Here is a 15,327-nt window from a genome sequence, read left to right as displayed (position 1 = left end):
ATGTCACTCACAAATATATTAAACAGAATCGGCCCCAGCACCAATCCCTGAGGCACTACACTGCTCACCTTTCCCTCATCCGATCGAATTCCATTTACCACCACACTCTGTCAACCAGTTCCTAATCTAGTTCACCACTTCGGGTCCTATCTTCAGCTTGTCTAACTTATTCAAGAGCCTCCTGTGGGGATACGGCCTGCAGACTTGAACATAATACTCCAAATGGGGCTTCACCAACCACTTGTACAGGGGCATTAACAATTCCTTTCTTCTACTGGATATGTCTATATCAGGGGAATTTTTGAAAGTGAAGGGCGCCCATCTTCCGACACAAATCGGGAGATGGGCGTCCTTCTCTCAGGGTCGCTCAAATCGGCATAATCGAAAGCAGATTTTGGGCGCCCTCAACTGCTTTCCGTCGCGGGGATGACCAAAGTTCATGGGGGCGTGTCAGCACCGTACCGAAGGCGGGACTGGGGCATGATTAAGAGATGGGCGTCCTCGGCCAATAATGGAAAAAAAAAGGGCATCACTCACAAGCATTTGGCCGACTTTACTTGGTCCATTTTTTTCACGACCAAGCCTTGAAAAAGTGCCCTAACTGACCAGATGACCACTGAGGGGAATTGAGGATGACCTTCTCTTACTCCCCCAGTGGTCACCAACCCCCCCCCCCCCAAATATTTAAAAACATTTTTTCCCAGCCTCTATGCCAGCCTCAAATGTCATACCCAGCTCCATCACAGCAATATGCAGGCCCCTGGAGCAGTTTTTAGTGGGTGCAGTGCACTTCAGGCAGGCAGACCCAGGCCCATCCCCCCCACCTGTTACACTTGTGGTGATAAATGTGAGCCCTCCAAAACCCACCCGAAACCCTCTGTACCCACATGTAGATGCCACCCTTCACCCCTTAGGGCTATGGTAGTGGTGTACAGTTGTGGGTAGTGGTTTTTTTTTTTTTTGGGGGGGGGGGCTCACCACACAAGGTAAGGGAGCTATGCACCTGGGAGCAATTTGTGAAGTCCACTGAAGTGCCCCCTAGGGTGCCCAGTTGGTGTTCTGGCATGTGACGGGGACCAGTGCACTACGAATGCTGGCTCCTCCGATGACCAAATGGCTTGGATTTGGTTGTTTTTGAGATGGGCGTCCTTGGTTTCCATTATGGCAGAAAACCGGGGACGACCATCTCTAAGGTTGACCATCTCAACATTTAGGGCGACCATCTCTAAGGTCGACCTAAATGTTGAGATTTGGGCGTCCCTGACCGTATTATCGAAACGAAAGATGGACGCCCATCTTGTTTCGATAATACGAGTTTCCCCGCCCCTTTGCCGGGACGTCCTTAGAGATAGGTGCCCCCGTTCGAAAATGCCCCTCTATGTAGCCTGGAACCAGGACAATCAGCTGTGACATAAGCATCAATCGCACGATCCAACTGTCTTCTGAAATTGAATGTTAACTATATCTCTCTATATAAAAGGCAAAACCAACGTTCTATGAAGCCTCCAGCCGGAAGTGTGAAGGGGGGCGAGATATCCGGTTTCCCTATGAGTGTCTGCCCCGCCCTCTCTGTAACACAGTCAGTGAAGGAAAACAGCAGAGCACGAAATCAAATCGCTGGCTCTGTAACAGTGAAGGACTCAGAGGGGGGAGGGGAGAGAGGCCAGAGGGCAGGGACACACACACTCCCACATGCACACAGAAGAAAACATTGCTAGCCCCCGTTTCATTTGCATCAGAAACGGGGCTTTTTTACTAGTTCTTTAATATTTTAAAGATTTTAAAAAGTGCCCTCAGGCAAATATCCACTTTTACAGGCAGTACTGGTTTGTGCCCAGTGGTATAGCACTTCTTTCATCGGGCTACTCTTATGGTGTTTTATATATATAAAGTGCTATCGCCCATGTCGTGAATACTAATTATGCATTAAATAAATCAAAACATGAACTTTAAAAGCTGATACAGTGCAAAGTAAAGTGTGGCCATAGAAGATGGCTCAACAGCATGTGTATGGACGGCTTTAACCCAAGTCCCTGAAGAAAGATTGTCTGAAACCCGCGGTGTCGGGCGTTCTCAGGGTAAGCCAGCTGATGGGCCGAATATAGAGACCTGCGCAGGGTGACGTTTTTTTGCAGAGTGAAGCCTTTTAATGATATCACTTTAAAGTTAAGTTCATGTTTTGGTTTATTTAATGCACAATTAGTATTCACGACATGGGCGATAGCACTTTATATATGTAAAACACCTTAAGAGTAGCCCGATGAAAGAAGTGCTATACCACTTGGCACAAACCAGTAAAAGTGGATGTTGTCTGAGGGCACTCTTTAAAATCTTTAAAATATTAAAGAATATAGTTAACATTGAATTTCAGAAGACAGTTGGATCGTGCGATTGATGCCTATGTGACAGCTGATTGTCCTGGTTCTAGCATTTGAATTTGATTGGTTGTTACCAGAGACTGTGGGATTCAATTCATTGGTTACCTCTATGTAACCTAGCATCCTTCTGGCAATGGCCACCGCCTTGTTGCATTGCCCCTGTCCCGGCCTGTGCTTATCAGCCTTTCACCCCCTAGCACAGCTCTTTTGGGTTTCTATACCCCATGTGCATCACTCTGCATTTCTTCGCATGACATTTTAACTGCCAAACATTAGACCATTCTTCCAATTGTTTAAAATCACTTATCAACCCTTGATACAGTTTTGTAACTAATACCTGCTGCGTTTATTTTCTTTAAATATCTATTCTACCATTTGTGTTTTACATTTATTTTTCCTTTTTGATTTTGTTATGGATTTATGTTGCATATGCCTTGTATATCACCCTGCAGTATAAATCGAAGGATGGTTAAGGAACTTCATGGCTAAACTTAACTAAGTTAAACTAATCTCTGCTCACCCACTGCTGCATTCTATTGCCAGATTCTAATCGATGGTTTGTCCTGCAATTTCTCATGGTCAAGCAGAGGTTAATTTTATACAAGCTGCCTAATTAGTGAGTGCGTGCCTCCCAACCACCAGCCCCGCCTCCCAACCACCGGCTCTGGCACTGACCGTATAAGTCTGCCCAGCACTATCCCTGCCTCCCAACCTCCAGTCCCGCCTCCCACCACTGGCTCTGGCACAGACCGTATAAGTCTGCCCCGCACTATCCCCGCCTCCCAACCTCCAGCTCCGCCTCCCACTACCAGCTCTGCTATCCAATCTCGGTTAAGGAATGGATCCTCAGGAGCTTAACCGAGATTGGATAGCAGAGCCGATAGTGGGAGGCAGGGATGGAGGTTGGGAGGAGGGGATAGTGCGGGGCAGACTTATACGGTCTGTGCCAGAGCCAGTGGTGGGAGGCGGAACTGGAGGTTGGGAGGCAGGGATAGTGCTGGGCAGACTTATACGGTCTGTGCCAGAGCCGGTGGTGGGAGACAGGGATAGTGCTGGGCAGACTTATACGGTCAGTGCCAGAGCCGGTGGTGGGAGGCGGGGATAGTGCTGGGCAGACTTATACGGTCTGTGTCAGAGCCGGTGGTTGGGAGGCGGGGCTGGTGGTTGGGAGGCGGGGATAGTGCTGGGCAGACTTATACTGTCTGTGCCCTGAAGAGCATAGGTACAAATCAAAGTAGGGTATACACAAAAAGTAGCACACATGAGTTGTCTTGTTGGGCAGACTGGATGGATCGTGCAGGTCTTTTTCTGCCGTCATCTACTATGTTACTATGTTACATACGGTACACCAGTTTTTAAAGGGGAACCATGAGCATACTTTTCCTTTGAAAATTAAACCACAGAATGTAGACACGCAAATTTGCACTGCTACTTAGTGTGCACAGATTCCCCACAGGGTGAATTCTACATCTGGAGCAAAAAAAATTAGCGCTGAAAAAACCGTGCTTAGCACTATTCTATAAACTTCGCCTAAAGTTAGGAATGGTTTATAGAATACACATAGTGCCCACTCCCAAGACTAAAATTTAGGTGTGACCAATTACGCCAACTAAAACCTGGTGTAAATGCCCACGCCTAACTTATGCGCAGATCGGGCATATTCTATAAGAGCGTATGTCACTTTTAGGAATGCCCATGATCTACCCATGCCCCTCCCATGGCCATGCCCCCATCTGAGATCCACACATTAGAATTTTCGTGTACAATTAGTGCCGATAATTGTGTGTTAGTTGGTGCTGATTAGCTTGGTAACCAATTAATTTGTGTGTGCGATTTGGGCACACAGACAAATCTGTGCGCAAAACATTCGGAACCATAAATAGAATGTGGGGGTAATTCACATAGATAAATGCACTTTGCCTTAAGGTAATGGGAGGTGAAGGAGAAGAAGAGTGGGACAGTGGGAGTGAAGAGGTACAGGTCTGAAAGAGAGAAGGCAGAGGTGCTGCACAGCAGAATATTGGCAAAAGGCATTAAGACCTTCTTTGGGAATTGTTTTTCCTTATCATTCACAGATTATAATATATTGCAGTGATAAGATATTGTCTACATGAAGAAATTTAGGGTAGGTCAAAAATAAATGCAACAGCAGGCATTTTTCTGTTACCTTGGGAGGCTGCTCTTCCCTTTGTCCTGAACTCCAGAATACATCACCCAGCCCAGGGGACAGCGGTGTCAGAGCCATGTCGGACAGTGAGCTGCTATGGTGTGCATCTCGGCTGGAACGGAAGTTCTCACTCTGCAAACGTATAAATACACACACTGAGGGGCCTGATGCAGAAAGCTACGGTAAGCAGTAACACGTGGTTAATGAGGAGTAGGCACACATTAGGGGGCAAATGATGCAGGAATGGTTTCAATGCAGGAGGTGGCTGATGGATTGGACATTGGCACATAGTACAATAAAATGTTAAGTAGGCAGTGGCGTTCCTAGGGCGGCTGACACCCAGGTCGGATCGCCAATTTCCCCCCCCCCCCCCGCGAAATGACACCTCCCCCCAGGTGCATTTTTACCTGCTGGGGGGGGGGGGGGGTGACGCGCGCCTGTCAGCTTCGCTCGTTCCATGCTCCCTCTGCCCCGGAACAGGAAGTAACCTGTTCCGTGGCAGAGGGAGCACAGAACGAGCGGAGCTGACAGGCACGTGGCACCCCCCCCAAGTGGCGTGCACCTGGGGCGGACCGCACCCCCCCACCCCCTAGGACACTACTGTAAGTAGGTAATTAGTAATATGGAACACAATAACGAAAGCCCTGAGACACACAAATTACTACATAAAGTTTTGAAAACACCTGAAAGCCCACTTCTTCAGAAAATTCTTCTTCGACGAACCTACTTAGTTCAACCTGAACCCCAACCAACACACCAAGATGTTTGACCACTGACTGAAACTGAATAAGACATGTGTCATCTCCAAGCGGCAATGTAACATGAGTAAACTGAACGTCTGTAACATAAGTAAACTATAAGCCACATTGAACCAACAACTTGATTGGAAAATGTGGGGTATAAATGCAGAAATAAATAAATAAAAATAAAAATTCTGTCCCAATGCAGAGACGATTTTAAGGGAGCATAGCATGAGAAAATTACTACCAGGTCTGAGGCGATGTAGAAGGGTTGGCTTGCCCTGTGGCAGAAAAGCTAATAAGCCCCTCCCCCAGACTCCCCCACAAGATAGCCACCATGATTTAATCACCTCCCCCTTTCTGCATGGGCCCCAGTCTCTGGTAGTTTAGCAGCCCTCTCCCTCCTTTCCTCCACATTGATTATCAATAGAAATCAAACAAAATAAAACATGGAAAAGAAAATAAGATGATACCTTTTTTATTGGACATAACTTAATACATTTCTTGATTAGCTTTCGAAGGTTGCCCTTCAGAAAGGCTACAACCCCAAAATAATCTCCAAGAATATTGCCTCCTCCCTCAAAACACCCAGGGAGAATCTGCTACAGTACAAGGAGAAAAAATCCACAGACAGAATCCCCCTTGTAGTGACATACAATCCAGAGCTGGAAAAACTGAGGAAAATCATAAGAGATCTACAACCTATACTCCAGGAGGATGAATTACTGAAAGAGATATTCCCATCCCCACCAGTACTGGCCTTCCGACAGCCACCCAACTTAAAACACAAGCTAATCAGAAGTAAACTTCCATCACAGACTGAAAAGGAGCAGAAGGGCACACGTCCCTGTAATTTATCCAGTTGCAAACTATGCCAAAATATTTCACAGGACCCCACAGTCATCCACAAAGGAAAGATATTCAACATAAAGGGATCTTTCACTTGCTCATCTTCCAATGTGGTATATATCATTCAGTGTAAAAAATGTAACGAAGGATGCTATATTGGAGAAACAGGCCAGATGCTTAAGACAAGATTCAATTTACATAGACATCACATGAACAATACTGGTGCCAGTAGGGCTCCCACGCCTGTTGGTCAGCATTTTACAGGACCAGGACACTGTACCAGTGATTTCACAGTGAGAATCCTGAAAGGTAACTTTAAAACCATACAAGAACGTAAGACCTTTGAAGTCAGAATGATTGAATATTTTAACACCCAACAGAAAGGACTTAACAAGGATCTGGGGTTCCTAGCCCATTATAAACCATAAAGTTGTATGTCTCTGTTGATCACCCCATCCCTCACCTATCCACACCCATCCTGTTAGAATATCAATGATATGCTTTGATGTCCCCATGCATACCTCCTACCCACCCCCATCCTCCCACCCTGTCAGACTGTCATAGTAATGCTTGAATGTTTTCACTTATATACACTGTCAGCCAGCACATTTGCTTATTTCCGATCTGAGGAAGAAGGGCAACCTTCGAAAGCTAATCAAGAAATGTATTAAGTTATGTCCAATAAAAAAGGTATCATCTTATTTTCTTTTCCATGTTTTATTTTGTTTGATTTCTATTGATAACCTTAAGAGTGGACTAACACGGCTACCACACTCCTCTACTCCACATTGATAAAATCCCTGGTGTTTAGTGGCACCATCCATCCCTTGTCTTCTCCCTCTGGGCCCTCAAGTGCCCCCCTCCCTTCTAACTAGAAGAGAAAGGACCAATGCCCACTTGCTCCTGCCTCCAGTAACACCATCTTGAAAAATGGCGACACCTCAACCTTCCCGATGCATCCTGGGTTCAACCAAGTTTGGTCAAATAAGGGAACTTTTGGCCACCTTTTCAAAGAATTCTGCAGGACGAAGGTCAATATTCTCAAAGATGGAGCTGGACTATCCTTGTGCCTTATTGCCTACTTATTTTCCTGTAGTGGCAGCAGACAAATTTGCTGGTGGCTGTTGCTTTTTATGGAGAGGACCAAGCAGATGAAAGCCTGGGCGGCTTATGGGGAATTATTCTAGATCTTAAAGGCTGAAGCTCAACTTGCTCTACAAAAGTATGATTTCTCAACTTGTTTGATAGTAATAGTTCCAGAAAAAGAAGTCTTGATTCCCTTTAACAAAAACTGAACTAAGCTATATTAATGGTGTAGTAAACATTTCTTCGGTCCTTGCTTACAGAGTTTAACCATTTTTGGGCTTTCCATTGGTTTTCTATGATTTCTGTAGCTTTTTAATGACTAATACGAACTTAGAGTTTTAACAATTACTCAGGATTTCTCTTGTGGTATGCGATTTTCTTCAATACCTCTGTAATTTTGAAAATGCTTTTCTAGCTCTCCATAAATTCTGTGTACTGAATAATTGGAATCCACTGCGGTCTGTAGAGGGCAGCAAAGTACATGTGCCTCAGCAGCCTAATCTTTCATTTGTGCCAAAGACCAAAGCTGTGTATGCAGGGGCGGCCCAAGGCAATCTGCTGTCTGAGGCAAGGGATGAGATGGTGCCCCCAGCCCCCCGGGATCACCCCCAACTCCTTCCTCAGAGCTGCAATCAGGGAGTAAGGTGGTTGGGAGTTTTAAAAACATACAAACTGACAGGGGCCAAGGAATTAAGTTTATTACAAAATCATTAAAATACATAAACCATATATAATTAAATATTATATGCACATAAACCCAGCCTAATGGAGTCCAACCACACACAAAAGAAAATGTCTCGTTCATTCCTCCAGGGATGTGCAGCTGCCAGGACTTAGCTGCATACCTTTAAGGCCTGGGGTGAGGAGCTAATTTCATCCGGGCCCATGGTATGGCTGGCGGGGGTCCCCAAGCCCCGCCAGCCAAAGCCTTCTTCAGCGCAGTCTCCAGAGCAGCCGCGTTCGCTGCCTGCCCCCTGCTCTTCTTTCTCCTCTGGTGCACGCTGACGCTCAGTGTCAGCGTGCACAAGAGGAGCAAGAAGAAAGAAGAGCAAGGGGCAGCGAACGCGGCTTCGCTGGAGACCGCTGAAGATGGCTTCGGCTGGCGGGGCTTGGGGACCCCCGCCAGCAAAGGTATTTGTTTGTGAGGGGGCGAAGTGAGGCCAGGCGGTGGGGGTGGGCCAGGCGAGTAGGTGAGGGAGTTAGGTGAAGCGACGGGGGTAGGCGAGGCATGGCACTCAAAATGTGCCCCCAACCTCGAGCTCTAGCTCCCTCCCACCGTGAGGTCTGGCTACGCCCCTGGTGTACAGTCCACTGCACTGGCCACTAGGTTACTCCGGGGAACTGCTTGCTGCTTTGTTAAGTATGCCCATAATACCTGAAGCTATCACACAGCCTGGTATCCCCTTTCAGTTTCACTTATTAGGGGGTGGGGGACAGCAACCACTGGGGGATTAAGGAGGGGTCAAGCCTTAATCTCTCCAGTGGTCAGCTGGTCATTCAGAGAAGTTACTTGCACGTGACTGAAACAGAACTAGAGAAAAACGCCCTTCTTTTCCCCCTTGGATGTTTCTTCCCATTCTATTATTGTTGTTGGACATCCTAATTTTGGACCTGCCCTAGTCCCACCCACAACAGGCTTCCAGCCTGCCCCCTTGCTATTTGGATGTACTGCAGAGTAAAACGTCCTATTCTGCCTTTCGAAAATCGTATGTTTTTGGCAGATGGAAGGGTTTTTTTTGCCCTTTTTAAAATGTCCATGTGCTTTGAAAATGAGTGCCACAGGCTCTTATGGATCTTTATAAAACAGGCTGAAAATAGGTGTGCTTTTTTTGCCCTTTAAGCATAGGTGATTTTAATAAAAATATCTTCTATGGGGGTACCTCTATAAGGGCCATAAATAATCTAAGCATGCACTTGTGTGCACTGTCTACACTCTGCCAAAACTCCATCTATGTCCTCCAGCATAATACACGCCTTGATGCCAAAGTGCGCACTTTTATGCATTTAGTATTCTATGAGGTCATTTATGCGCACAGGTGGCCACATATATGTGGGAATGACATCACAGAATGATCTCATGTGTATATGGCAGCAAATTTGGCATAGGCAGCTTTCTGCATGTAAAACTGGACTTTACATGTAGAAAGTTTTCCAAAATTGTCCTTTTATCTTTCAGGGTGACATTAGACAAATGGAAGGAAGGACTCAGGGGCCCATTTATTAAGGGGGTAATTCTACAAAGTGGCACATCAAAACAGTGACGATCCTAGGTCGGTTGCCACCCGGGGCAGATCGCCGACGCGCACCCCACCCCCCCAGGTGCAGCACGACACCCCCCCCTGGCGCAATGACACTGCCCCCCCCAGCGCATCAGCCCCCTCCCCGGGTGCATTCTTGGCTGCTGGGAGCGGCTGTGCGGCTCTCGGCTCCGCTGGCTCCCTGCTCCCTTTGCCCTGGAACAGGAAGTAACCCGTTCTGGCGCAGAGGGAGCGGGGAAACAGTGGAGCCGACAGGCGTGTGGCTGCTCTCTGCACCCCTCCAGTGGCGTGCACCCGGGGCGGATCGCCCCCACCGCCCCGCCCTTGCTACACCGCTGCATCAAAAGTGCCATTAATTGACAGGCAGGTGCCTGTGTGCACTAGACAATACTCTATAAGGTAGTGCCTAAGTGCCAAAGGGGCTGATATTCAGATGGCAGGAGGTAGCTGGGCTGCCTCCTGTGGTCAGCAGTCAGCCCAGATATTCAATGCCGGGCCATTTCCAGTCACTAGCATTGAATATCCTGGTGTTTTTTTTGGCCAGTTTCAACTTAACCGGCCAAGTCGACAGGGGCGTAGCCAGATAATAGATTTTCGATGGGCCTTGACAAGAAGTGGGTGGGCACCAAGTGTTCTCCCCCACCTGCACCAAAAAAATATCTCAGCTGGCGAGAAAATGCTTTCTTTCCATCTTGGCTTCCCTACCACTGCAATTTCCCCACCCCTAGCTGTCTGTTCGTCTGTCCAATTTAGATTGTAAGCTCTGTTGAGCAGGGACTGTCTTTTCATGTTCATTTGTACAGCGCTGCGTAAGTCTAGTAGCGCTATAGAAATGTTTAATAGTAGTAGTAGTAGTAGGCTTACCATCAGGGGGGAAGTCTTCAGCTGATATAGATTGGGATCTCCACCAGCTACCACTACTACTACTACTACTACTACTTATCATTTCTATAGCGCTACTAGACGTATGCAGCGCTGACCACGAAATATGTGCTACTGTTGGGTGGGCTTGAACCCTAAGTGGGTGAGCCCTGGTCCACCCAGGCCCACCTGTGGCTATGCCACTGCAAGTCGATATTCAGTGCTGGCCAGTTAAGTTGAAACTGGCCAAAGACAGGCCTGCTATTTCAGTGGCCTAATATGGCTGCCAAACTTAGATGGCGATGCACTGAATGTCAACGGATAGCCGGTTATATCATGCAATAAAACCGGCTATCCGCTAATCACTCACCGGTGATATTCAGTGGGAGATAGCCAACTATCTCCCACTGAAGATCACCGGATAGCCAGTTAAGTACCATTTAATTGGCCAGGAGCTATTCCTGGTCAGATAAATGGTTTTAAATATCGGCCGGATGGTGCCTAACTGCAAGGGGGGTGTACACATGGGTGCAGAATAGGCGAGTCATGTGTCTCCTGGGTACACACATAGTTTATAGAATATTGTAAACCACACACATCACTTGGCACTCCTAGGCACGCCAACTTACACCTTCCATCGACATGGCTTAAGAGGGTGCACCTACACATGGGTAGCCAATGTCAACCTTATGCTTGAATTCCATAACAGAATCTTGGTGTCAAGATGCCGTTATAGAATTGGCGCTAAGCGCATGGCATTGGGGCACTTAGACTGAGGTTTTCTCCCATTTCGTATGTAGAGGTAACATGCCTCCTAAATAGGGACCTAAATTAGTTGCACTGTCCCCAGTCTAGACATTTTACCCTGACAACTGCATAAAAAAAAACAAAATATAAAAACAAACAAACAAAAACCAAGCTGGAACTATATCTCAATCTGCCCCATATATTTACAAGACAAGAAATGTAGTTTGGAAGCTTCCTGTTTGGTAATTAAAAGCAGAAAAATGTATTAGCCTGCTGGGCTGGAAATAATTGGGAGGAGGGGAGGAGGGGGATTAAGACAACAGCCAGGCCCCCTGGACTAACTGCAATAGATGGAAGAGGCAAGTGGAAATCCACCCTGATGACATCATTGTCTGACTTGTGCCAAGTATGGCAGAAGAAGAGACAAGGTAGTAATCTGCCTCCCATGATTATGCAGCTGCACATTGCAAGGCTGGGACTTCTACAGTTATGCAAGAAGACAAGGAGGAGTGTACTGGGCTGCTCTGCAGAGATGTCAAGTGCTGTAATTTCCCAAGGTAGAGTGTTCTCACCATAAAATTATACCCCAAGTATCTCACTGCTTTTAGGCATGTTTACTTGCTCAAGTTAAACAGTATTCTTTTCTCACATACTGTAGGAGCAATACCATGAATTTCAGTGGCTGCCAACAGGGGACTTTTGCAAAGAAACTAGATCTCCAGTGGGGGGGGGGGGGGGGGGGGAGGGGCGATCCTCCCCGGGTGTCAGCTCAGGGGGGGGGGTGCTCCCTGCCAGCTCCCCCCCCTCGGCGAATCGTCACCCCCCCCAACCAGCTCCCGCACCCTACCTTTAAAAAGAATATCGGGAGGCGAGGCGCAGCGCCTCACGCCTGCCCTGCACATAAAAGAAATGTGGACCGTCGGGTCTTCCCTCGCTCTATCTGTCCCGCCCTCTGCTGACGCAACTTCCTATTTCCGCAAGGGCGGGACAGACAGAGCGAGAGAAGCAGTGTTGCCAGGTGGGCGGTTTTACCGCCCAATTGGGCGGTTTTCCGCGACCTGCCGCGGGAAATTTTTGCCCGCGGCGGGTTGCGGTTTTTTGGGCTGCTTTTTGGGCTTCAGGGCGGTTTTTTGGGCGGCTTTTTCGGCCGCGGGGGGCGGGGTTAGTGACGTTTTTGGGCGGGGTTAGTGACGTTTTGGGCGGGGTTAGTGACGTTTTGGGTGGGGGCCGATGACGTGGGAGGCGGAGCCGGTGACGGGGGAGGCGGGGCCGGTGACGGCGGGGGCGGGGTTGATGATGGCGGGGGCGGGGGTGATGACGCGAGGGTGGGGGTGTCAGGGGCGGGGTTTGAGTTTGGGTGGGTTATGGGCGGTTTTTATGCTGGATTGGGTGGGAAAAAATTTTTCCACCTGGCAACACTGGAGAGAAGGCCCGACAGTTCACATTTCTTTTACGTGCAGGGCAGGCGCGAGGCGCTGCGCCTCGCCTCCCGATATTCTTTTTAAAGGTAGGGTGCGGGAGCTGGTCGGGGGGAGGGGGGTGTCATCGTGCTGCACCCGGGGGGGGGGGGTGCAACGGCGAACAGCCCCCTCTGCTACGCCACTGTTGATCTCTCATCTGCTCTATCCTTCCCCCTAACCAGAATGTACAAAAGTAGGGCTCCTAGAATCTGCAGCTTGTATGCCCAACCGGATTCAAAGTTTCCCAAGCTGAATTCCACAGTTTAATATATTTATTTAGTACATGATAGATAGAGACCAAAACGGCCCATTCAGCATGCCCAGTTGAGATTTATCATCTGTAGATAGATGGTTATATAAAATTCTCAAAGACAATTTAATGCCAGCTTCCATCTTGTCCATGTCTTCCACCTGACCTCTTATCAGTCCTGTAAATGCCTAAAAGTCATCTCCGTGATGCCCTTCTCAAGCTTTCTTGGGGCTCTGATGTAATTATAGGGCGGTAGCTGCTGCTCCATGCAGGGCAGGTTACCCTAGTGCCTCCTCGGAGGTCTGATGCACACAGGTTACTCCAACTCCCTGCTGAGAAGCACAGTGCACACTGCTGTTCTGGGATGAACTGCCACTTCACTCTGGTTACTCCAATAAAATGATTCTTCAGTGTTTATCCCATGATTTGTTTGAATTTGGTTATCAATTTTGTCTCCCACACCTCCTCCAGAAGGACATTCTATGCATCTACCACCCTTTCCATGAAAATCTATTTCATAACATTTCTAAGTTTACCCTCTTGGAACTTCACATAATTATCCCTAGTGTTGACCAAAGTTAGGGTTCCCATATTTTGTCCTCTCAAAAAGAGGACACATGTCTCGCCCCTGCCCCACCCCTTTTGCATCTTCACCCAGCCCCCTATCACATATTCCCCTCCCCTCCCCCTGGGTCACATATTCCCCTCCCCTGCCCCCCCCATCACCTCCCCTCAACTGGGTCACCTCCCCTCCCCTTACTTACTATCTACTGCCCTGGTGGTCTAGTGACCTCTTCGGGGCAGGAAAGAGCCCCCTCTTTCCTGCCCGGAGCTCTGTCCTTGCCCTGCATCCTGTTGCTGTGACAGTCTCGGGATTCAAAATGACCGCCGAGAGTTGAAGTCTTGAGAGGCGGCAGCCATTTTGAATCCTGAGACCGTCACAGCAACAGGATGCAGGACAAGGGCAGAGCTCCGGGCAAGAAAGAGGGGGCTCTTTCCTGTCCCAACGAGGTCACTAGACCACCAGGGCAGTAGATAGTAAGTAAGGGAAGGGGAGGCTAGGATAGGTCCACCCGTTTGTTCAGAAATCCGGACAAACAGGCGGACTGGCAAAACCCGTCCGGACGCCCGGACATGTCCTCAAAAAAAGGACATGTCCAGGCAAATCCGGACATATGGTAACCCTAACCAAAGTTTGCTTCTCATTCATTATGAATTCCTTTCTGGTATTTAAGAGCTCGATATTCAGCTGCCGGTGATCAGCATTTCGCTGCCTGCTGATGGCGTTAAACCCAGAAATTCAAAGCTGGGTCATGTCCGTGCACCAGCATTTAATTTCTGGGTTTGCAGAGTTGGCTAGCGCATAGTTAAGTGCCTCCAGAATGCCCCCCAAAATAGCAGGTTTTCAGTTCGGTGCAAATTCGCTATTTTCAGTGTCATTAACCAGTTAAGTGTTGTTGAAAATTAGCAGTTAGCCCTGAACAGGTGATTTAAGCAGCCAGGAGCCATTTCTGGCTGGTTAATTTGCTTTGAATATCGACTCATAAATGTCTTTATCAATTCCATCCTTCCCTCCCTGTTTCTCCTCTCTTCTAGGCTATATATATATATCTCTAGGTCTTTCAGTCTCAAGATATATAGTTTTGGTGCAGAGCCATTTGCATCTATACAGTATTTGTAACCACACCCTCTCCTTTAACTAGAGACCATAATTGTGGTCTTGTTTCTGTTTTTCCAAGAATCATTACAAAATGACATTTTCTCCACTGTGAGGTCCTGCAGGAGTCCTCCAACCACATTGCTGCCAGTAGAGGGTGCTGTTTCAATACTGTATTTTCAATTGCTAGGGACAGGCATGTCCTTTAAAATCATGCAGAACTTGACAATCCCTCATTATTTTTAATGTGATATTGAACCCCCCCCCCCCCCCCGGCTTCAGTGCAGTTAGAGTAGAGGACTCCTGCTCAGGGATCAGTGCTGCTAGGTACTGTGGATATGCAGCTGCAGTACTGTTACCTGGCTTAACACTGCTCTGTGCAGGGCAGGAGTGCAGGGACTTGAGCTGCTGCCGGATCCAAGCCTGCTGTGAGGCACCGCTTGATGTCCTAGGCCTGCCCAGTGAAGAATAGTTTGGGCTACATCTGTCTTCGTTTGTCTGTCCTCAGCCTGAAAATAAACACGAAAGCAATGACATGGTTTTTTTTTTTTGTAATGCCTGTCAAAATATACATCCTTGTTTTGAGCTGTTTCTTTAACATCAATTTTTAATCCGTGACAGATTAATTTAGAAATATAATTAATGTTACTAATTATGGGATCTCTGCAATACACGTTTAGCATTCACTTTAAGGGCTTTGTGTCCATGCTTAAAAACAGGAAGGTAAATAAGAAGTTTACCCCAAGTTTAAAGGGTCAAAAAAGATGAGATCTAAAATTAACAGGCCCAATATTCAGACCGCGGGAGTTGAATTTGGATATTCAATGCCGGGCCGTTTCCGGTGACCAGCATTGAATATCCGGTTTATTTTTGG

At 47.6% G+C, this 15,327-nt stretch overlaps 1 protein-coding gene across 2 annotated transcripts in view; it reads right to left on the bottom strand.

Annotated features, from left to right (window-relative positions):
* NRK (Nik related kinase) overlaps window positions 1-15,327 on the bottom strand; it is a 267,655-nt gene that overhangs the window by 75,141 nt on the left and 177,187 nt on the right. For both annotated transcript variants that reach the window (XM_030210024.1, XM_030210025.1), the window contains exons 15-16: window positions 14,813-14,962; window positions 4,546-4,677 (exon numbers count right to left, since the gene is read on the bottom strand). In XM_030210024.1, the coding sequence (XP_030065884.1) occupies window positions 4,546-4,677; window positions 14,813-14,962 (282 nt within the window). The remainder of the gene's footprint in view (window positions 1-4,545; window positions 4,678-14,812; window positions 14,963-15,327) is intronic.

The sequence above is a fragment of the Microcaecilia unicolor genome, chromosome 7, assembly GCF_901765095.1.
Source record: "Microcaecilia unicolor chromosome 7, aMicUni1.1, whole genome shotgun sequence".
NCBI classification, from domain to species: Eukaryota; Metazoa; Chordata; class Amphibia; order Gymnophiona; family Siphonopidae; genus Microcaecilia; species Microcaecilia unicolor.
This window is presented reverse-complemented; position numbering and strand designations above follow the sequence as displayed.